Source organism: Rana temporaria, chromosome 12 (genome assembly GCF_905171775.1).
Source record: "Rana temporaria chromosome 12, aRanTem1.1, whole genome shotgun sequence".
NCBI classification, from domain to species: Eukaryota; Metazoa; Chordata; class Amphibia; order Anura; family Ranidae; genus Rana; species Rana temporaria.
Window position 1 is genome coordinate 14283059 of NC_053500.1, and position 25388 is coordinate 14308446.

Genomic DNA, 25388 nt, shown 5'->3' on the forward strand with positions numbered 1-25388 from the left:
TTTGAACCTATACACACGCTGCTAAATCACCACCGCATCGAGACGCAAAGCATTCTCGTGCACGGGGCTGGACTGGGACAAAAATTTGGCCCTGGACTTCATCCAGACCGGCCCACTTTAATTTTGAGTGTCCCCCATCAGAGTGTCCCCCTTGCATCAGAGTGTCCCCCATCAGAGTCTCCCCCTTGCATCAGAGTGTCCCCCATCAGAGAGTCCCCATTGCATCAGAGTCTCCCCCTTGCATCAGAGTGTCCCCCATCAAAGTCTCCCCCTTGCATCAGAGTGTCCCCCATCAGAGTGTCCCCCTTGCATCAAAGTGTCCCCCATCAGAGTTCCCCTTGCATCAGGGTGTCCCCCATCAGAGAGTCCCCCCTCTCCCACATGTACTCACTCCCAGCTCTCTGAAATGAAGACAGCATCGTTCCTCTCTCCAGTCATGTGACAAGTGATGGAAGGAAAGTCTGTCGGTGATCTGCCGTGCTGGTTCCAGGTATCACGGAAGTTCCAGCGCATGCGCGAACTGATGCGCAGAGATGGTTCTAGCCATCGGGAAAGTTCCTTCAAGCACTGCGCAGGTGCAAACTTGCTGACGGAAATCCCCGAACGGCGGCCGGCATCCAGGGAGACGTGGACTTAGAGGAAAGTGGCCAGTCGGCCTCACGTCCTCGCTGCGCTCGGACGGCTCGCTTCGCTCGCTCGGCCTCCTGGCTCTTTTTTTAACATCCTCCAATCCACGGGGATGTTAAAGAATGAGCCTGGATGTCGGGCGAGGTTCGGGGATTTCCGTCGGGAAGTTTGCGCCTGCGCAGTCAGTGGAGGAACTTCCCCCATAGGGGAACATTGAGGACAAGTCACCGGCTATCTATCTCCCCCTGCAGGCTGGAGGGAGCAGAAAGGACAATACTCACTCCAGCAAGTGATGGCAGCTGCTCTTCCTGACAGGAGTGAAATCGCGATCACTCCCATCAGTGAGAAGCGGCTCCAGGACTGCACCTGACCGGCCCACTGAGCCATCGGCCCACCGGGAAACTCCTGGTAGTCCCGATGGCCAGTACATGCCTGCTCATGCATATCAAAATAGTTCCCATAACAGTAGAAGCACTTAAAGAGAACCAGTCAGTCCCCTCAATGGCACTCAAAGCCCCTCCAAACTAGGTATGCAGATAGCTGCTGTTAGCATAACCATGCTCTAAACCTAAATGGCAATGCCCAGGCCTGCTGATAGGGGAGAGAAGAGGAGTGTGTCCAACAGCTATCAGAAAGCAAGGAGACCTCGGGCAGCTCCGTGTGTCACTGGGAAGTATTTTCTCCCACCGTCACCTAAAAGCGTGCAATCCGCCACTGCTGACAATACAAGTTGCTCGGCTGTTTTTGCTAATCCTTTGGCATTAATACTTTCAGAGTCACTCTGAGCTGGGGAAAAAAAAGTCAGAAACTGTGAAAATTCTTTTCCAGGTCAGTGGGAAAAAAAAAAAACGAATTCAGCATCTCTTGTATTTCTCAATAATGCCCAGCAAACTACCTTCACTTTCTTAATTAGGAGATTAAGACTGACTTCCTCCACTCTCTGAATACTGCCAAAACGGTGACATTCCTGTGTATCCGACGCGTGACAGCGCCAACTTCACAAATTGATGCATTAGTTCCTTAGGGGGCGTTGCCCACTAGGGGTGGCCAGCAGTACTGCAAGATAGTTGCAACACATAGGTGAGGGAGGGTTATAGGGGGGTTGCCACGTGTTTAAAGTTGCCCACAGGGCAGAGAAGTTCACAGAGGAATTTAAGATAAATAGAATTCTATAAGGGTTTATCTATACAGAGGAGTCGGGTTGGCAGGTACGAGATTATATACATTCCAGTCTGCTGTAAGAACAGCTCCATAGAAAATTCTCAGTGTGCAGCTCATGGTCGCCGTGCCCCCCCTATGTGATGTCCTTCTGTCTCGGGGGCCGATGAATATTTCTCACTACACACTTTACCATCCACTCCACGCCTTCGTTCACGCCCCTCCTGGAAAGAGAAAACAATAGCGATCAATACCCAAGCCCGCCAAAGCTTTTTGCGGCTGCTCGCATGTAATTGTGCATGGAGTGATCACCTGTGAGTGATCGGCCTATGGATGCGGACAGGCTGGGGTTGATTTACTAAACACAGAGGGTCAGATTGACGTACAGCCGCGTAAAATTGTGCGGATGTAACGCATCTGATTTACGTTACGCCACCGCAACTTACACGGGCAAGTGCTGTATTCTCAAAGCACTTGCTCCGTAAGTTGCGGCGGAGTAGCGTAAATCGGCCGGCATAAGCCCGCCTAATTCAAATGTGGAAGGGGGGGTGTGTTTTATGTTAAACTACTGTGACCCGACGTGATTGACGTTTTTGCGGAACGGCGCATGCGCCGTCTGTGGAATTTCCCAGTGTGCATTGCTCCAAAGTACGCCGCAAGGACGTCATTGGTTTCGACGTGAACGCAAAGGACGTCCAGCCCCATTCACGGACGACTTACGCAAACGACGTAACTTTTTCAAATTTCGATGCGGGAATGACGGCCATACTTAACATTGACTGCGCCTCATATAGCAGAGGCAACTATACGCCGGGAAAAGCCTAACGTAAACGTCGTAACTTTACTGCGTTGGCCGCACGTACGTTCGGGAATTCGCGTATCTAGCTAATTTGCATACTCAACGCAGAATTCGACGGAAGCGCCACCTAGCGGTCAAAAAGAAAATGCAGTTAAGATCTGACAGCGTAAAAGCCTTACGCCTGTCGGATCTAATGGATATCTATGCGTAACTGATTCTAAGAATCAGACGGATAGATACGACGGGTCGGATTAGGACTTACGACGGCGTGCATGGCGCTGCGCCGGCATAAGTCCTTTAAGAATCTGGGCCAGAGAGTGCAAAATCTGGTGCAGTTCTGCAGAGGAACCAATCAGCATCAAGCTTAATCTAACAAGCTAAAGTTAGAAGTAGGGTTGTCCCGATACCGATACTGGAATCGGGACTGATACGGAGCATTTGCGCGAGTACTTGTACTCGCGCAAATGCTCCCAAAGCTCCCCCCCCCCCCCCAGAGCGGGTGAAGAGGGGGCGGAGAGCGGAGCAGAGCAGTCCTTGGGTATGGAGGAGAGCTGCTGCCAAAGAGAAAGCCAAGCTCCCCCCGCTGCTGTCTAGTTGATTAGCGCTTGGGGAACATAACAGCTTTCATTTGAATAGCTGTGTGTTCCCCGCCGCACCTCATCATGTATAGCCCCTCCCCCTTGTCCGGGCACTTTGATAGACAGATCACCCGTCCAATACTGGGACGGGTGATCTGTCTATCAAAGTGCCCGGACAAGGGGGAGGGGCTATACATTAAGAGGCGCGGCGGGGAACACACAGCTATTCAAATGAAAGCTGTTAGGTTCCCCAAGCGCTAATCAACTAGACGGCAGCGGGGGGGGGGGGGGGGGGGGGGGCTTGGCTTTCTCTTTGGGGACACAAGGCTGCATTTAGGGACACAAGGCTGCATTTAGGGACACAAGGCTGCATTTGGGGACACATGGCTGCATTTAAAAAAAAAAAACTATCGGCGAGTACATGAAAAAAAGTATCGGTATTCGGTATCGGCGAGTACATGGAAAAAAGTATCGGTATTCGGTATCGGCGAGTACATGAAAAAAAGTATCGGTATTCGGTATCGGCGAGTACATGGAAAAAAGTATCGGTATTCGGTATCGGCGAGTACATGAAAAAAAGTATCGGTACTTGTACTCGGTCCTAAAAAAATGGTATCGGGACAACACTAGTTAGGCTTCTTTCACACTATGGATTGTATGTCCGTTTTATAATATCCGTTACTACTGTTATTACACCTATTAACGGACGTTGATTAACGGATTTAATAACGGATACATACGGATAAATATTTTACCATTCTTCCTTTATTGAAAACGGATAATGTTTATCCGTATATATCCGTATACATCCGTTATATCATTCCTTTCTAACGTCCGTTAATAAAAACCATTTCACCCTTTCTTGAAGTCCAGCTCCAGAAGTCTTTACTGAGCATGCTCAGTAAAATTAACGTCCGTTAACATAACGGACATTTACGGAGACATTTACTAACGTCCGTGCGCCATAGACTTCAATGTTAAAATATAACGGACGTTAATATATCCGTTACTTGCAACGGACAAAAAATGGACAAAAAATAGTGCAAGACCCGTCACATATTCCGTTATAACCAACGTCCGTACGTTATAACGGATCTTTACGGAACATAAAAAAATCCCATAGACTTTAATGTTTTTTTTTAAGGGACGTATAACTTCCGTTTTTTAACATTATCTGACGGATTTTAATACGGATTATTAAAACGGATTTATTTTGTAGTGTGAAAAGGGCCTTAGAAGCCGATTGGCCTACCATGCAGAGCTGCACCAGCATGTCCCAGTTTTAGTAAATCAACCCCACAGTGTCCAGGGCAGATCACTCGCAGGTGCATAGGAGTGCACAGCCTATTGCATTAGGGTGTGCACCACAAAGCTCCAACACATATGCATTTGACATATTTACCGGCCTCTTCCTCCCATCGTTTCAGGATGGAGAGCGGGGGAAGGGGGAGCACATGGGGGACCCAGGCAACAGAAGGAAGAGGAAAAGAGGGATGGCGGGCATGGCATATATTGGTACTGATCCCCTGTATTTTCCTCCTGTGGCAGGTGAATGTTGACGAGAGGGAGGAGGAGGAGAAGCATCCTTTCAGCTGCTGCTTGGGGGAAAATACAGATCGGTTCCACCGCCGCCTCTCCTGTCCAGGTTTTGAGGGTCAGCAAGGAAGGATTGCGGTTTACCTGTCACCTGCCCGTCAATGGAGGGTTGCCAAATCAGAGTATTAGGGTGTGTCCAGGCACACCTAGCACACCCCTTTGCACAGGTGATTGCTTCATGAGCGATTACCCGCAAGCAGCTGCGATTAGCTGTGGAAGCCGTCAGTCTCCTGTTGCTGTCAATAGCTTCAGGAGGCCGCCCCAATTGCAAGGAACCCCCGGCTGGGGTTCTGGCATGTCATCATTGTCGGGATCATTTGTACGTGTGAATGTGGCCTAACACAATCGGACTTACCCGGAAAGGGCAGAGCATGCCTGGGTGAGACAGTCCCTTTTTCCAATCTTGTTGATACAATCACTGAAGGCGGTTTTGATATCTGGAATGGACAGGCAGCCCTGGAAAGAAACCAAACAAAAATGACATTAAAAGCAAAAAGGTATACCCAGAAGCACCTAAGATGAAAGAAGGAGCAGTGGGGGAGCACAGAAGAGGTGGATATACTATATACACTCAGTACTCCTACTGTCCTCCTACCACTCCATGCACTGTCCAACAAAGGCAGCTTCTCCTAGAGCAGTGATGGGGAACCTTGGCACCCCAGATGTTTGGAAACTACATTTCCCATGGTGCTCATGCACTCTGCAGTGTAGCTGAGCATCATGGGAAATGTAGTTCCAAAACATCTGGGGTGCCAAGGTTCTCCATCACTGTGCTGCCGGTAGCTGGGATGGCGCGCCTTTGCATTCAGTCCGCACCAAAATGTCTCAATCTCTTTACTTTATGAAATAAAATAAAAAAAGCCTGAATCTCATGTACCTGGGCCAACAGCCACCAGGGAAATATAAATACCACACTCTTCTCAATGTTAAACATACAGCCATTAGTAGCAATTACAAACATGGTAAAAATCCATCTTGAATACCATAAAATGACTGAAGATCCTAGACAGCTACATCCTAGCCCAAATGTAGGTTTACGCGTTTCGCAGGTGTTCCGCTTCTTCAGGACTGCGGACAGCTCTTTTTCCCTTTTTTTTCTCTTTTGAATGAAATTTGTAATTGTTGATACAGTGGAACCTCGGATTACGAACATAATCTGTTCCAGGAGAATGCTTGTAATCCAAAGCACTCGCATATCAAAGTGAGTTTCCCCATAGAAGTCAATGGAAACGAAGATAGTTTGTTCCGCATTGACTTCAATAGCATACAATACCGCATGCGGCCAGAGGTAGGTGGGGGGGGGGGCTGCACCATCGGTCACCTCCCCCAGTCAGTCCCCTCCCCCCACAGTAACAATCACCTAGCAGGGAACATATTTAACCCCTTGATCGCCCCTAGTGTTAACCCCTTCCCTGCCAGTCACATTTATACAGTAACCAATGCATTTTTATAGCACTGTTCGCTGTATAAATGTGAATGGTCCCAAAAATGTGTCAAAAGTGTCCGCCGTAATATCGCAGTTGTGATAAAAAAAAAAAAAAAAAAAAAAAAAAAAATCGCAGATCGCTGCCATTACTAGTAAAAAAAATAAAAATAAAAAAAATAATAATTCTATCCCCTATTTTGTAGGCGTTATAACGTTTGCGCAAACCAATCACTATACACTTATTGCAATTTTTTTTTTACCAAAAATATGTAGAAGAATATGTATCGGACTAAACTGAAAAAAAAAATATATATATAAAAATACATATATATATATATATATATATATATATATATATATATATATATATATATATATATATATATATATATATATATATATATATATATATATATATATATATATATATGAGATATTTATTATAGCAAAAAGTAAAAAATATTGGCCCAGATTCACGTAGATCGGCGCATCTTTGAGCGGGCGTAACGTATCCTATTTACGTTACGCCTCAGCAACTTAGATGGGCAAGTGCAGTAAGTTGCGGCGGCGTAGCGTAAATAGGCCGGCGTAAGCCCGCCTAATTCGAATGAGGATGAGGGGAGCGTGTTTCATGTAAATGTTATGTGACCCGACGTGATTGACGTTTTTCACGAACACCACATGCACCGTCCGTGGAATTTCCCAGTGTGCATTGCTCCAAAGTACGCCGCAAGGACGTATTGGTTTCGACGTGAACGTAAATGACGTCCAGCCCCATTCACGGACGACTTGCGCAAACGATGTAAAATTTTGACGCGGGAACGACGGCCATACTTAACATTGGCTACGCCACCTAGGGGGCAGCTTTATCGTTACGCGGCCTATCTCTTACGGAAACGGCGTATCTTTACTGCAACGGGCAAGCGTACGTTCGTGAATCTGTGTATCTAGGCATTTGTATATTCTACGCCGAACTCAACGGAAGCGCCACCTAGCGGCCAACGTAAATATTGCACCCTAAGATACGACGGCGTAGGAGACTTACGCCGCTCGTATCTTAGCCTAATTTAAGCGTATCTGGTTTCCAGAATGCGACGGCGCAGATTCAGAGTTACGTCGGCGTATCTACTGATACGAAGGCGCAACTCTCTCTGAATATAGCCCATTTTGTTGTTTTTTTTCAAAATTGTCGCTCTATTTTTGTTTATAGCGCAAAAAATAAAAACCGCAGAGGTGATCAAATACCAACAAAAGAAAGCTCCGATTTGTGGGAAAAAAAAAAAAAAAGAAGGACGTCAATTTTGTTTGGGAGCCACGTCGCACGACTGCGCAATTTTCATTTAAAGCGACGCAGTGCCGAAAGCTGAAATTTCGCCTGGGCAGGAAGGGGGGTATATGTGCCCAGTAAGCAAGTGGTTAATCTCTGAACGTATTTGTCTTTGCATGAATTGCATGGGTTGTTACTGACACGTGGTGAACATTTTATGTCAGTAGCACCTTTAGAAAAACGGCGACGTGTTGAATACTCATCGTAGGTCGTCTTTAACGAGCGAAGGGTGGATCCCATTACTATGGCCAACACAACCACATTTCTACAACCTCTAGACCACATGGAAATCACCCAAATAAAACCAGCATGACAGTTCTACCAAATCATTGATGATCCTCACATGATGATGACGGCGTGGTTAGTGACACAAAAGGCCATAATGTGTGTCACGGGGCGTCTGGCCGAGTCACTACACACACCGATGTGCGTCAGGAAAGGAAACGCTTCAACGAAAATGTCACATGAGGCGAGTCCCTGGAAATCCCCATCAATAGCTGGAGACTCGTCAGATGGGAAACAAACACCGGATACAATTTATACCTTCTATTTTCTCAGATGTTTTTGGTTGCCTGAGGTTTTATTCTTTTTTTATTGCTATTTGTGGGATGAAGGAGTGTATTTAACCACATCAATACCGGACACTTTCGCCCCCGTCCTTCCCAGGCCAATCTTCAGCTTTCAATGACAATTGCGCGGTCATGCAACGCTGTACCCAAATGACATTTTTATCGGTTTGTTCGCACAAATAGAGCTTTGTTTTGGTGGTATTTATTCACCACTCTGTTTTAAATTTTTTGCGATATGAGCGAAAAAAAGAGCAGAAATGTAGAAAAAAAAAAAAAAAAAACGATTTTCTTCTTTCTATTTTAACCACTTGGGGGCAGATCCACAGAGATCTGCACCGGCGCAGCGTATGTGAGATACGCTACGCCGCTGTAACTTACTTTTTGTTGCTTCGAATCCAGAAAGAATTTGCGCCGTAAGTTACGGCGGCGTAGTGTTTCAAACTCAAAAATTCAAATCGGCGAGTAGGGGGGCGCGTTTCATTTAAATGAAGCTCGTCCCCGCGCCGAACGAACTGCGCCGTCCCTAAATTTCCCGCCGTGCATTGCGCTAAATGACGTCCCAAGGACATCATTGGTTTTGACCTGGACGTAAATTACATCCATCCCGATTCACGAACGACTTACGCAAAAAAAATAAATCTAATTTCGACGCAGGAACGATGGCCATATTTAACATGGCAAGTCTATCTATACGCCGCAAAATAGCAGCTTTAACTATACGCCGGAAAAAGGCGACTAGAGATGACGTAAGGGAATGCGACGGCCGCGCGTACGTTCGTGGACTGTCGGAAATAGCTAATTTGCATACCCGACGCGGAAAACGACGAGAACTCCACCCAGCGGACGCCAAAGTATTGCATCTAAGATCCGAAGCCGTACGCCTGTTGGATCTAACCCAGATGCTGTCATATCTTGGTTTGAGGATTCAAACTAAAAGATACGACGCGGGTAATTTGAAAGTACGCCGTAGTATCAGTAGATACGCTGGCGTACTCTCTTTTTGGATCTGCCCCTTAAAGTGGAGTTTCCATCCCAACATGTTTTTTTCATTATTGCGCTCATTAGACCTAAAAAAGAAAAAAAAAAATTTTTTTTTACTCATCTGGAAATGCCTGTTGCTATGCGGTCCCACGAAATCTGCCTTTGGAATCACCTAGGATCCTGACATCATCTCCCTCTAATGCTCCTGGGAAATGTGTGTCATCGGACGGCGCCGCTCGCGCATGCGCAGTGGGTGCCCGGCCGTGAAGCCGAAAGCTGTCACTGCCGGATGCCCACACCAGGAATGAAGACGCCGGCCGGCGAGGGGGGGCGAGGAGCGGAGCCCCGGCCGGCGCGTCGCTGGAGCCGTGGAACAGGTAAGTGTCAGTTTATTAAAAGCCAGCAGCTACACTTTTTGTAGCTGCTGACTTTTAATAAACTTAAAAAAAGGCTGGAAAACCCCTTTAAGTATGGACGTCGGGACAGCGTCGAATTTTTTCGAAGTCTTTCGTGAATAGAGCTTTGCGTAAATTATGTTCACGTCAAAAGCATTGACTATTTGCGACGTGATTAGGAGCATTCGCACTGGGATACGTTCACGGACGGCGCATGCGCCGTTCGTTAGAGACGTCATTTACGTGGGGTCATGTTTTATTTACATAAAACACGCCCACCTCTTCACAATTTGAATTAGGCGCGCTTACGCTGGCAGATTTACGCTACGCCGCCGTAACTTAGGGCGCAGGTTCTTTGTGAATCCAGGCCCAGCCCCACTAAGTTACGGCGGCGTAGCGGATCTGAGATACGCTACGCCCGCACAAACTTACGGCGGGCTTTATGAATCTAGCCCTATAACTTTTGCGCAAACCAATCAATAAACGCTTATTGCGATTTTTTTTACCAAAAATATGTAGAAGAATGCGTATCGGCCTAAACTGAGGAAAATTATTTTTTTTTATATCTTTTTTGGGAATCTTTATTATAGCAAAAAATATTGCACTATTTTCAAAATTGTCGCTCTATTTTTGTAGCGCAAAAAATAAAAACACGCAGAGGTGATCAAATACCACCAAAAGAAAGCTCTATTTGTGGGAAAAAAAGGACGCCAATTTTGTTTGGGAGCCACGTCGCACGACCGCGCAATTGTCTGTTAAAGCGACGCAGCGCCAAATCGCAAAAAGGGGCAAGGTCCTTAACCTGCATCATGGTCCGGGTCTTAAGTGGTTAAAGTCCATACATGACTATGTTGTCCACAGATCAATAGCTGCTGCTGTGCGATCTCACTACAGAATAAATACCTTATTACTGGAAAAAACAATGGGCTAGATTCAGATAGCCCTGCGTAATTTAGTGCGGGCGTAACGTATCTCCGATACGTTACGCCGCCGTAAATTTGGGGCGCAAGTTCCGTATTCATAAAGAACTTGCGCCCTAAGTTACGGCGGCGTAACGTATGTGGGCCGGCGTAAGCCCGCCTAATTCAAATGGGGATGCATGCGCCGTTCGTGAAAGAATCCCAGTGCGCATGCTCGAAATTCCGCCGCAAATCGTCATTGCTTTCGACGTGAACGTAAATTACGTCCAGCCCTATTCACGAACGACTTACGCAAACGACGTAAAAAATTCAACGCGGGAACGACGTCCATACTTAACATTGCGTACGCCTCATAGAAGCAGGAGCAACGTTATGCCGGAAAAAGCCTTACGCAAACGACGTAAAAAATTCCGCCGGGCGCACGTACGTTTGTGAATCGGCGTATCTAGGTCATTTGCATATTCTACGCCAAAAACGCCACCTAGTGGCCAGCGTAAATATGCACTGGGATAAAGTAAGCACAGTGTTATAACTACATGTAACACAGGCTTAGTCTCCCTCTGGAGGCTGAAGCATGCAACTACAACTAGCCTTCCTATACAAAAGAAAATACAGCAAAAAATAAATAAAAAAATAGATATATAGCAATACCAATCCTACACAAAGTTGTGTTGAAATGTCGGCCAAGGCTGCTAAAGGAGGAAGTGAAATTAGATACAGGCTTATAAAAAAATGAACATAAAAAAAAAAAAAAATTGCCAATTCAGTTTAGGATGCCCATTAGTGCTGCAAGGTGAGGAGTGAAAAATGTAGATGGAATCGCTTGCCGACCGACGCACGCACTTTTACGTCGGCAGAATGGCACGGCTGCGAAAATGGATGTGTATATATATGTCCCCTTTAAAAGGTTGCGCGCGCTTCATGACCGAGCCCACGGGACCCGCGGACTCGTTTGTCCCGCGATCGTATCACGGAGCTGAAGATCGGGGGAGATATTAGTGTAAAACACAACATCTCCCTGTTCTGCCTAGTGACACTGTCGCCGATCGTGTTCCCTGTCATCGCGATCAGCGACGTGTCACAGTAAGCCACGCCCCCTGTTAGAAGCACTCCCTAGGTCACACTTAACCCCTTCACTGCCAGTGTCAGTTTTTTATAGCACTGATCGCTGTAAAAATGACAATGGTCCCAAAATGGCGTCAAAAGTGTCCGCCATAATGTCGCAGTCACGATAAAAATCACTGATCACCGCCATTACTAGTAAAAAAAGAAAATATATGAAGATGCCATAAAACTATCCCCTATTTTATAGACACTATAACTTTTGCACAAACCAATGAATAAACACATATTGCGATTTTTTTTTTTTTACCAAAAATATGTAGAAGAATACGTATCAGACTAAACTGAGGAAAAAAAAATCTTTTTTTTTATAGATTTTTAGGGGATATTTATTATAATTTTTTCAAAATTGTCGCTCTATTTTTGTTTATAGCGCAAAAGGTGATCAAATACCACCAAAAGACAGCTCTATTTCTGGGGAAAAAAGGACGTCAATTTTGTTTGGGAGCCACGTCGCACGACCGCGCAATTGTCAATTAAAGCGACGCAGTGCCGAATCGCAAAAACTGGCCAGGTCCTTTACCTGCATTTTGGTCCGGGTCTTAAGTGGTTAATAATATGTGTTTTTTAAATATGTGAATATATTTTGTTTGGAGGTGCGACTCTTTAACCACTTCCATACCAGGTACTTACGCAGCTTCCCGCCCAAGCCAATTTTCAGCTTTCAGCACTGTCGCACTTTGAATGGCAATTGCGCGGTCATGCTACACTGTACCCAAACAAAATTGGCGTCCTTTTTTCCCCACAAATAGAGCTTTCTTTTGGTGGTATTCGATCACCTCTGCGATTTTTTTTTTTTGCGCAACAACTAAAAAAAGGCTGAAAATTTGGAAAAAAAATTACGTTTTTATTTTTTTCTGTTAATTTTTTTGTAAATAAGTTTTCTCTTTCAATTACGGGCACTGATATGGCGGCACTAATGGGCACCGATGAGATGGCACTGATGGACATCGATGAGGTAGTACTGACGGGCACAGATGAGGTGGCACTGATTGGCGGCGCTGGTATGCGACACTGATGGGCACACATAGGCGGCACTGATGGGCACACATAGGCGGCACTGATGGGCACACATAGGCGGCACTGATGGGCACACATAGGCGGCACTGATGGGCACACATAGGCGGCACTGATGGGCACACATAGGCGGCACAGATGGGCACTCATAAGCGGCACAGATGGGCGGCACTGATGGATACTTATGGGTGGCACAGATGGGCACTGATAGGTGGGCACTGGGCATGGATGGGCACTGTGGGGTGGCACTGATGGACACTGGGGTGGCGCTGATGGACACTGGGGTGGCGCTGATGGACACTGGGGTGGCAGCACTTATTTTTGCCAGGTTGCCAGTCAGTGCCCATTTGTGGGCACTGACTGGCATCTTTTTTCTTTATGCTTTTTTTTTTTTAGACTTTTTTTTTAGACTTTTTTTTTTTTTTGCCATTTTTTTTTTTTTTGCCCACCCTGGTGCTCCAGGGTGGGCATCCCTGGTGCTCCAGGGTGGCGATCCGAGGGGGGGCTGCGCTGATAAACAATCAGCGCTAACCCCCCCTGTCAGGAGAGCCGCCGATCGGCTATCCTCTACTCGCGTCTGTCAGACGCGAGTGAGGAAGAGCCATCGACGGCTCTTCCTGTTTACATCGTGATCAGCCGTGGTTGGACACGGCTGATCACGTGGTAAAGAGTCTCCGCCGGAGGCTCTTTACCGAGATCGGAGATGCAGGGTGTCAGACTGACACCCCGCATCACCGATCGCCGCGATGCGCGCCCCCACGGGCGCGCGCGGCATGAAATCCTGCAGGACGTTCTAGAACGTCCTGTCAGGATTTCATAACCACTTCCCGGACGTAAATCGGCCATAGGCCGGGCGGGAAGTGGTTAAAAGTCTTGTGGGCTAAATAATTTTTTGTTGTGTGTTTCGTTTAGGACCCCTTTTCTCTATTTACCTCCACATCCTGCTTGTTCGCCAGCACCAAGATGGGGACTCCTTCCAAAGCATCACTGCTGATTATTTTCTCTGTGTGATAAGATAGGAACGTTAGAGGGAAATACACAAAATACCAAAACAACATCTTTATGCTCCAGCCGTCTCTAAATGGGCCAAATAAAATGATCTCTTCATAATTTCAGATAAACAATAAAGCCTTGTTCACAGGGACTACAGCTTGTATAAAAGCAGCTTCTAAAAAGGGTAGATATAAAAGTATTCCTGTGTAAGTATAATAACTCTTTCACAAGTAAGCATGTGTAAACATAAAAATAAAATAAAAAATGAGGGTTAAACACCGATAGCTGGATTCAGGTAGCTTTACGCCGGCGTATCAGTAGATACGCCGTCGTAACTCTGAATCTACGCCGTCCTAAATGTAAGTGTATTCTGGAAACCAGATACGCTTAAATTAGGCTAAGATACGAGCGGCGCAAGTCTCCTACGCCGTCGTATCTTAGGGTGCAATATTTACACTGGCCGCTAGGTGGCGCTTCCATTGAGTTCGGGGTAGAATATGCAAATGATTAGATACGCTGATTCAGAAACGTACGTGCGCCCGGCGCATTTTCTTACGTTGTTTACGTACGGCTTTTTCCGGCGTAAAGTTAGTCGAACAAATAGCTGGCCTAGTCAATGTTAAGTATGGCCGTCATTCCTGCGTTGAAATTTGAAAATTTTACATTGTTTGCGTAAGTCGTCCGTGAATGAGGCTGGACGTAATTTACGTTCACGTCGAAACCAATACGTCCTTGTGGCGTACTTTGGAGCAATGCACACTGGGATATGTCCACGGACGGCGCATGCGCCGTTCGTAAAAAACGTCAATCACGTCGGGTCACCACCCATTTACATAAAACACGCCCCCCCTCATCCTCATTTAAATTAGGCGCGCTTACGCCGGCCCCATTTACGCTACGCCGCAACTTAGGAGGCAAGTGCTTTATGAATACAGCACTTGCCTCTCTGACTTGAGGCGGCGTAGCGTAAATACAATACGCTACGCCGCCGTAAAAATGCACGCTTCTACCTGAATCCAGCTATGAGATTACTACAGTAACTTATTCATGACTGCTTCAGTTTAACCGCTTGCCGACCAGCCGCCACCATTATACGGCAGCAGTTCAGCTCTCCTGCGCAAATCGCCTTAGCGGAACAGCGGCTCGCTCAGTCGCGATAGCCGGCGGTAGGCTCTCCCTCCCGCTACGGGAGCGTGGAAGTGAAAACCCAAATTTTGGGTTGTCACCAGAACAGGAATAGGAGAGGGGAGATCCTCCAATAGGGAAACTAGTTCTGGTGACCTGGGTCACTTCCTGTTTTGGCTATGGGAAAGGAAATGAAGAGAAATTTGCCCAGGGGGGGACACAGATGGAAAACCAAAAGGGGTAATACTCTGCCTTACTCTATCCAAAATTAAATAAAAAGGCCCGGATTCACAAAGCACTTACGCCGACATATCTCGAGATACGCCGCGTAAGTGTAACTATGCGCCGTGCCCACAAAACTAGATACGCCTGAAAATAGGCTTCCTACGACCGACGTAACTTGCCTACGCCGTCGTATAGTGGGCGCATATTTACGCTGGGCGCATTTGCTGCTCCCATAGACATATGCAAATGAGGGAGATACGCCGATTCACAAACGTAATTGCGCCCGGCGCATCATATATACGCGGGTTGTGTAAGTTGTACGTCCGGCGTAAAGTTATTCCCCATATATGAGGCGCAACTCATGCAAAGGTATGGACCAGGGAACACAGCTGTTGTATTTTACGTCGTTTACGTAGTTTGTGAATATGGCTAGGCGTAGGTTACGTTCACGTCGTAGGCAGTGATTCGACATATCTTAGGCAGTTGTTTCGACGTGATTCTGAACATGCGCACTGGGATGCGTCCACGGGACGGCGCATGCGCCGTACGTTATTCGTATTTTTATGACGCTCAATCCATCATTTACATGGGGTCACGCCTCATTTGCATGGCTCACGCCCACTTTCACTTACGACAAGTTACGACTGACTAAGAAACCCAGCATAGATTTGGAGGCAAGTTCTTTGTGAATCCAGTGCTTGCCTCTGTGCGCTGCGTCGGCGGCATAAATATAGATACGCTACGGCGGCATAAATATGCGCCGATGTCTGTGAATCCGGCCCAAAGTTTTTTGTTTTTGGTTCCTAATCTAGCCTCTATTCTAACCTAGCTAACAATGTTTCACGCAACAATATGTAAACGAACAAAGCGCCGGATCTCTGCGTATGTGTGAGATCTGACGCCATTTTTTTTTAGCTTACCAAAAGCTCGCTTTGACTCAGACAGTCGTGCCTCATCCGTAGAATCAATAACGTAGATCACTCCGTGGGATTCTGCATAATACTGAGAGAGAAAACTATGGTCAGGACAGAAAAGTAACATAAACAGACGCTGCTCACACCTATTACCGTATATACCCGAGTATAAGCCGAGCTTTTCAGCTAATTTTTTTGTGCTGAAATCCCCCTCTCGGCTTATACTCGAGTCTCCTTTTTGCGCCCGATACAAAAAGGCCAGCCGCTCGTAGGTCCCCTGGACCGCAAACTTGGCGCACATGTAGCCCCACTTTTCCTCTAAAAGTGTGCAAAGTTTGTTGTCCGGGGGACCTACGGCCGGGGAGCACCGATTTTTCAAACCCGGGCACCCCTTCCATAGACTCCTATGTTAAATGGTCATTTCTCTGGTGAATTTGGAGACCTGGTATTGGCTGGCCTTATGTCCCCTGGACCCGGAATTTGGCACACATGTAGCCCCGTTTCTTCTCTACAAGTGTGCAAAGTTTGTTGTCTGGGGGACCTACGGCCATGGAGCACAGATTTTTCAAAACTGTCTGTGTCAATGCGCACAGCAGAAGGATACAGGAGCACACCCACACGGGTGCCCCGAGGGAGATTGCTTCTCCGACGAGGCACTTGAGAAGAGGAGGAGCCAGGAGCGGCGCTGAGGGACCCCAGAGGAGGAGATTCGGGGCCACTCTGTGCAAAACCAACTGCACAGACAGAGGTGGTATGACATGTTTGTTTAACCACTTAAGGACCCCTTCACGCCGATATACGTCGGCAGAAGGGCACGGCTGGGCACAATCACGTACCTGTACGTTGCCTTCAAGAGCCCAGCCACGGGGTCGCGAGCGCGCCGCCGGTCCGAACCTCTGTGACCGCGCCCGCGGGACCTGATCGCTGCCGGTGTTCCGCGGTCGGTCACATGAGCTGAAGAACGGGGAGAGGTGAGTGTAAACAAACCTTCCCCGTTCTTCTGTGTGGCAGTGACACTGATCGTCTGTTGCCTGATATAGGGAACAATGATCAGTGACGTCATGCCTACAGCCACGCCCCCCCCTACAGTAAGACTCACTCCCTTAGGGCACACTTAACCCTTTAGCCCCCCCTAGTGGTTAACCCATTCACTGCCATTGTCATTTTCACCGTAAGCAATGCATTTTTATAGCACTTTTCGCTGTGAAAATGACAATGGTCCCAAAAATGTGTCATATGTGTCTGCTATAATGTCGCAGTCACAAAAAAAAAATAATCGCTGATCACCGCCATTACTAGTAAAAAATAAATTATTAATAAGAATGCCATAAAACTATCCCCTATTTTGTAAACGCTGTAAATTTTGCGCAAACCAAATCGATAAACGTTTATTTTTTAACAAAAATAGGCAGAAGAATACCTGCCTAAACTTAGGAAAAAAAAAGTTTTTTTTATATCTTTTTTTGGGGATATTTATTATAGCAAATAGTAAAAAAATATAAAAAAAATTCAAAATTGTCGCTCTATTTTTGTTTATAGTGCAAAAAATAAAAACCGCAGAGGTGATCAAATACCACCAAAAGAAAGCTCTGTTTGTGGGGAAAAAAAGGACGACAATTTTGTTTGAGAGCCACACCGCGCAATTGTCAGTTAAAGCGACGCAGTGCAGAATCGCAAAAAGGTGCCAGGTCCTTAATCTGCATAATGGTCCGGGTCTTAAGTGGTTAAAAAAAAAAAAAAAAAGTGTCCGCATGTGGGCGCCCCAGAAATGATCTTCCAGGAAAAAAAAGTGAACAGAGATGCTGATGTAGCAAAGGACATTGCACAGGGACAACAACCTCCTGTGGACTTCAACTCTCCTCTACTGCCAATCTGATCAGTCAATATGAGCAACAAGAAAGGTATATTCCTGTAGTAGCATGGATAAATGTGTTGCCTTGTAATGGAATATATATGGAGTTCTAAAGTGATGCTGGACAACAAGTCCCTGATATGAGGACTCACCTTATCCCATAGAGACTGCAGCTCATCCTGTCCTCCGAGATCCCAGAACATTAGCCTGGCTTTTCCCACATCGATTGTCCCGACTAGAACAGAGAGAATAGAATAGTCTGAATCTATGAACAGCATTGAAAAAACATCTGCAATTTATACGGAAGGCAAATATTTCATTCCAAGCCAAACTCCAGTCTTGTTTCTGTTTTTTTTACGTTTTTGATAGATAAACTAAAAGAATAGAGCGGCGCTAGAGGGCACTCATAGGCGGCGCTAGAGGGCACTCATAGGCGGCGCTAGAGGGCACTCATAGGCGGCGCTAGAGGGCACTCATAGGCGGCGCTAGAGGGCACTCATAGGCGACGCTAGAGGGCACTCATAGGCGACGCTAGAGGGCACTCATAGGCGACGCTAGAGGGCACTCATAGGCGACGCTAGAGGGCACTCATAGGCGACGCTAGAGGGCACTCATAGGCGACGCTAGAGGGCACTCATAGGCGACGCTAGAGGGCACTCATAGGCGACGCTAGAGGGCACTCATAGGCGACACTGATGGCCATCACTGATAAGGAGGCACTGGCAGGCATTAGTGAGGGGCACCGATTGGCATCCCTGGTGGTCACAAGTGGTGGGCATCCCTGGTGGTCCTGGGAGGGCATACTTGGGGCAGCTGCACTGATAATCAATCTGCGCAGACCCCCCTTCCTGTCAGAGGAGCAGCCGATGGTCGGTTCTTCTCTACTCGCGTCGGACAGATACGCGGCTTTTCCTGTGTACACCACGATCAGCTGTGATTGGACACAGCTGATCACGTGGTAAAGAGTCTCCGTCAGAGGCTCTTTACCTTGATCGGCGTTGCGGTGCGTCAGACTGACACGCCGCACCACCGATGGTCACGCGCCAGCTAGTTATCCTCATCACGTCCAGTCGGGATAACTGAACCACTTTACGGACGTCCTATTGCTATATAGTGGGCTGGATATGGTTAATAGACTCTTTCATGATGCCCTGAATAATGACAAGATCTCTAGGATCCGTTTCCATAAAATACTCACTGTTCAGACCAACCGTGGTGGTGATTTTGGCAAGGTTCATTCCTTTGTAGTTTTTGTTGAATCGGATTTTGGTTTGTTCCAAATAAGTCTGAAAAAAAAAAAAAAATGAAGATGAGAAAAAAGTGCTTACTGGCACAGCTGGATATGCCCCCTAGTACTGCGCCAACACACACTACTGACAGGCTGGTGTAGGGTCCGCTTTGAGTTTTGGTACTCCTTTGGACTGCAGTAGGATCACATAGGTGACAAGGGCCTTCTTTATTAAGATGACAAGCTTGTTTCTACTTGTGTGATGTATAAGTGTAGCGCTAAAAACAATAAATAACAAAATAATTGTATCCAAAATGGCATAAATAGTGATACATAGTGATCGCTCACTGTATGCAAACATGTGTACCGTATTTATCGGGGTATAGCGCGCACCCCTAAAGTTGCCCCGAATTCCTGTGGAAAAACGTTTTTTGGTACTTACAGTTTTGGTGTCTTGCGCGGCGGCCTCGTCGGGTCCGGCTTCGGGTGTCCTCTTCGTCGGGTCCGGCGTCCTCGCCGAGTTTGAATACTGCGCAGTACACTCGTGTATTGTCGGCAATGCACGGCTACTCTCGCGCTGACGTCCTGTACGTCCAGGATGTCAGCGCGGGAGGAGCCGAGACTGCCCGACAATACCCGAGTGTACTGCGCTCGGTATATGTCGGCGCAGTATTCGAACTCGGCGCGGGTATCGGCGTATACCGCGCACCCACGATTTTGCCCTGATTTTCAGGACAAAAGAGTGCACGGTATACGCCGATAAATATGGTATATATGATACATAGGGATCTCTCACTGTGAAAAAACTGGTAAACAAAATGTGAAGAGAAATGAGTCCATAAACAAATTAATTGTGACCATAAAAAAATAAAAAGCACACCACGTGTCACACAAATGTCTGGAACTCAGACTTTGAAGTGATGCTTGAAATAAACGTGACTTCTTGTGTATAACATATTGACCCTCCACCAATAGGATTGCAGGCTTACCAGAACGTGTGGACTCAAAGAAATTGTAATCTCTTATGAGTTAAACGGGCATGAAGATGATGTAAACGCCAGGAGCGTCCGTAGAGGCAATGGATCGATCACCCGATCATCAACAGAGGCGAACTCGACCAAATGTAAGGTAAACAGCAACGACAGTTGCACACAACTTGCCCTCAGTGTAATTCAATGATGGACGCGTCTCGTGTTAGTACGACCCCAGACGAAACGCATCGGGAGGACTCCACTGCCGCCCCATCTGTATACATATATGCGCTGCATTCTTCAACTCCATGTAAGTGGAACTTAATTTTACTATTTCAAACGAGATTACGCTATGTTGCCTCCTCTCTCCTTCTCCATATCCTTCCATCACTGAGGGCAAGTTGTGTGCAACTGTCGTTGCCGTTTACCTTACATTTGGTCGAATTCGCCTCTGTTGATGATCGGGTGATCGATCCATTGCCTCTAAGGACGCTCCTGACGTTTACATCATCTTTCATGCCCGTTTGACTCATAAGAGATTAAAATTTCTGGTAAGCCTGCAATCCTATTGGTGGAGGGTCAATACGTTCTACACAAGAAGTCACGTTTATTTCAAGCATCACATCAAAGTCTGAGTTCCAGACATTTGTGTGACACGTGGTGGACTTTTTATTTATTTATGGTCACAATTAATTTGTTTATGGACTAATTTCTCTTCACATTTTGTTCATAGCGAGAGATCCCTATGTATCATATATACACTGTTTGCATACAGCGAGAGATCCCTATGTATCATATATACACTGTTTGCATACAGCGAGAGATCCCTATGTATCGTATATACACTGTTTGCATACAGCGAGAGATCCCTATGTATCATATATACACTGTTTGCATACAGCGAGAGATCCCTATGTATCATATATACACTGTTTGCATACAGCGAGAGATCCCTATGTATCATATATACACTGTTTGCATACAGCGAGAGATCCCTATGTATCATATATACACTGTTTGCATACAGCGAGAGATCCCTATGTATCATATACACACTGTTTGCATACAGCGAGAGATCCCTATGTATCATATATACACTGTTTGCATACAGTGAGAGATCCCTATGTATCATATATACACTGTTTGCATACAGCGAGAGATCCCTATGTATCATATATACACTGTTTGCATACAGCGAGAGATCCCTATGTATCATATATACACTGTTTGCATACAGCGAGCGATCCCTATGTATCATATATACACTGTTTGCATACAGCGAGAGATCCCTATGTATCATGCATACACTGTTTGCATACAGCGAGAGATCCCTATGTATCATATATACACTGTTTGCATACAGCGAGAGATCCCTATGTATCATATATACACTGTTTGCATACAGCGAGAGATCCCTATGTATCATATATACACTGTTTGCATACAGCGAGAGATCCCTATGTATCATATATACACTGTTTGCATACAGCGAGAGATCCCTATGTATCATATATACACTGTTTGCATACAGTGAGAGATCCCTATGTATCATATATACACTGCATACAGTGAGAGATCCCTATGTATCATATATACACTGTTTGCATACAGTGAGAGATCCCTATGTATCATATATACACTGTTTGCATACAGCGAGAGATCCCTATGTATCATATATACACTGTTTGCATACAGTGAGAGATCCCTATGTATCATATATACACTGTTTGCATACAGTGAGAGATCCCTATGTATCATATATACACTGTTTGCATACAGTGAGCGATCACTATGTATCGTATATACACTGGGCTGGATTCAAGAAGCAATTGCGCCTGTATAACCATAGGTTACACAGCGCAATTGCTTACTTGCCCCGGCGTTACGAATGCTCCCGATTCAGGAACCTCGTTAGTCGTTACGCCGACTGCAGCCTAAGATATGCGCGGCATAAGGCTCTTATGCCCGCATATCTTAGGCTGCATTCTTGCGATGGCCGCTAGGTGGCGTTCCTGTTGTGCTCAGCGTATAGTATGCAAATTGCATACTAACGCCGATTCACAACGTTGCGCGAGCCCTGCTTACGCAATTTACGTCTTTTCTGCATTTTTTGCGTAAGGCTGCCCCTATTAGCAGGGGCAGCCAATGTTACGTATACCCGTCGTTCCCGCGTCGCGAAAATTTGAAATTACGTAGTTTGCGTAAGTGAATCGTGAATGGCGCTGGACGCCATTCACGTTCACTTTGAAGCAAATGACGTCCTTGCGACGTCATTTGCCGCAATGCACGTCGGGAAATGTATCACGTCGGGCATGCGCTCTACGATCGGCGCGGGAACGCGCCTAATTTAAATGATTCCCGCCCCCTACGGGATCATTTAAATTGCGCGCGCTTGCGCCGGGCATTTTGCCGGCGCGCCCACGCAATTTACTGAGCTACTGCTCCGTGAATCAAGGGCAGCGCAGCAAATTTGCGGGGGCGCAGGGCAAAAATGTTGCCCTGCGCCTCCGTAAAAAATGCGCAATTCTACCTGAATCCGGCCCACTGTTTGCATACAGTGAGAGATCCCTATGCATCATATATACACTGTTTGCATACAGTGAGCGATCGCTATTTATGCCATTTTGGATACAATTATTTTGTTATTTATTGTATTGTTTTTAGCGCTACACTTATACATTACATATCTTTTTTTTGCTTTTTTTCAACTAGCCGTGTTAGCAGCTACATCACTTACTGGCAGCGCAGGGTTACTTACAACAAAAGTTTCTACTTGTGACCCTAATAAAAAATAAAAAAAAGGGGGGGGGGGGCGCATGCCCTAAAAATGTTGGTGTTATATACAGTACTAGTATCCCCTTGCTGACCGCAATACATATACATTTTTTTAGCTGGCTTTCTCATAAAAGCAGTCCGAGCGGCTCACAAGCCACTGGACCGCTTTCAGACGCGCCGTGAGTGGACGTTGGCGCTGGCGTTTCTCATGCTAACCGTTTTCATCGGGCAATCCCGAGAAACGATCCGATGGTGTGGCCGGTGTTTCATCAGATTAGGCGTCCGCCGTCGGAATTTGTAACCAAAGTGACGTTCCGTCGCCGCCATCTTGCTACACCCTGCACTCCTCCACAGTAAGGGATATAATGAGAAGAGGGCAAGCGGACATCTTGTTACACATACCGGCTTAGCTGGGCTCCACCCTGCCTACTGCCCTGAGAACTACTTCCACAATACTTACTGTTTTGCCAGCATTGTCCAGTCCCAGGATCAGGACGCAATATTCTTCCTTCTGAAACACGTACTTATACAGGCCAGACAGCAGGGTATACATGATGGAGACCTGTAGGTGAGAAGGATACAAGAAACAAAATAAATGTATGAAGTGCAATTAGAAAAATGGCCAAACGGTTATCAAACCTCCAATGTTTTGCTTGCAAGATCCCCTAATATGTGATGAAGAAGAATCCACAGAACGTAGTCTGGGGCAGAGGCGCTAGGATGGCATACAGCTTGGGGCAGCACAGAGGCTCACTTCCAGAGGTGTCTTAAGGGTTAATCTAGGGGGCAAAAAGTATTACCTGTAGCTAAGCAGAGATTCATGCCATGGCCTTATAGAGGGTAAGGTTTCATCCCAGAATCAAGAGTCCCGTGGCTCCAATAATCTATTAGAACATTGACCCATGGTGCCAATACTCTATTAAAGAAGACATTTGTGACACTTTGGAGAAGAGACCTGTGGTACCAATAATCTATTGGAGAAGAGACCTGTGATCCGCAATTCTAGTGCCGCTGTCACCAGGGAAGTAAGGGCACAGCCACTGTTGGCCTCCTGAAAAAAATGCTGATTGTCTGTCTGACTTTTGTACTTATGAGTAAGGATGAGCTCCGGCGTGTTCGCATAGAACACGTGCAGAGCCCGCCAGGAAGTCGGCACCCGCGCTGCGCTAATCACAGCCAGGCAGACATTGTCCGATGCTCGGCTGCAGAGATCGGGAAATGTCTGCCTGGCTGTGATTAGCGCAGCGCGGGTGCCGACTTCCTGGCGGGCTCCGCACGTGTTCTATGCGAACACGCCGGAGCTCATTCTTACTTATTAGTCTCAGGCTACATTTGCTTCAAAATGAGAGTCAGGATTCCTCACCTCAACTCATCACCATGACAGCCAGGGAAGAAGCATTCATAGAAGGGGAGTTCAGAAATGGCGGCCTCTATGGCCATCATTAAATAACCCCCTCTGGGGCCCCTAAAACAAAGAAGGGCCCAGACCCCAAGCGGTCATAGCTCCACACAGGTGGGCACACAAGCCCTGCAAGTGGTGGGCAATGAATGTCCTCCTGTGGTTCTAGGGGGATGATACACTACTCCTGGGCAATAAATGTCCTCCTGTGGTTCTAGGGGGATGATACACTACTCCTGGGCAATAAATGTCCTCCTGGGGTGATAGGGGGGTGGTACGCTACTCCTGGGCAATGAATGCTCACCTGGGGTGATACACTACTCCTGGGCAATTAATAACCTCCTGGGGTGCTAGGGGATTGCACGCTACTCCTGGGCAATGAATGTTCTCCTGGGGTGCTAGGGGGATGGCACACTACCCCTGGGCAATGAATGTCCTCCTGGGGTGATAGGGGGTGGCACACTACTCCTGGGCAATGAATGTTCTCCTGGGGTGATAGGGGGATGGCACGCTACTCCTGGGCAATGAATGCTCTTCTGGGGTGATAGGGGGGTGGCACACTACTCCTGGGCAATTAATGATCTCCTGGGGTGCTAGGGGATGGCACGCTACTCCTGGGCAATGAATGTTCTCCTGGGGTGCTAGGGGGATGGCACACTACCCCTGGGTAATGAATTTTCTCCTCTGGGTCTAGGGGGATGGCACACTACCCCTGGGCAATGAATGTCCTCCTGGGGTGATAGGGGGTGGCACACTACTCCTGGGCAATGAATGTTCTCCTCTGGGTCTAGGGGGGTGGCACACTACCCCTGGGCAATGAATGTTCTCCTGGGGTGCTAGCACACTACTCCTGGGCAATGAATGTCCTCCTGGGGGGTATGGCACGCTACCCCTGGGCAATTAATGTTCTCCTGGGGTGCTAGGGGGATGGCACACTACCCCTGGGCATGGAATGTTCTCTTCAAGGGATGGCACAGTACCCCTGGATAATGAATGTCCTCCTGGGGTGCTAGGGGGATGGCACACTACCCATGGGCAATGAATATCCTCCTGGGGTGCTAGGGGGAGGGCACAGTACTCCTGTACTGCTAAATAATAAAGCTAATTCTCCCCTATGGAGAACCAGGTAATGTTTCCTGTATGTAAATGTCTAATCAGGAAAGGTAACAGCTGGCTTCTTCCTATCTGCTCAGATAAAACTATATATAATGGTCACACCCACCTTGCACCCTTCATCCCTTCATCCCACCATACATCCATCCTCCCATCCCCCATATTACCCACCTTTTGCCCAGATCCCCATCAGCACCGATCAGGCCCCTGCCAACACTCACTTCCGCCCAAACTCGCGCTGCACTCTGGGAAGTGGCGTCCCGTGCGTCACACTTAGG

At 47.0% G+C, this 25388-nt stretch overlaps 1 protein-coding gene across 1 annotated transcript; it reads right to left on the reverse strand.

The window, feature by feature from the left end:
- Positions 1 to 1785: 1785 nt before the first annotated feature.
- ARFRP1 (ADP ribosylation factor related protein 1) lies at positions 1786 to 25367 on the reverse strand. Its single transcript, XM_040331459.1, has 8 exons — positions 25282 to 25367; positions 23059 to 23160; positions 18823 to 18910; positions 17777 to 17859; positions 15779 to 15860; positions 13448 to 13518; positions 5114 to 5214; positions 1786 to 2009 (listed from the first exon to the last, which is right to left on the reverse strand). Exons 2-8 carry the CDS (start codon positions 23149 to 23151, stop codon positions 1922 to 1924), a joined length of 606 nt encoding a protein of 201 aa, XP_040187393.1. The 5' UTR covers positions 23152 to 23160; positions 25282 to 25367; the 3' UTR covers positions 1786 to 1921.
- Positions 25368 to 25388: the final 21 nt, after the last annotated feature.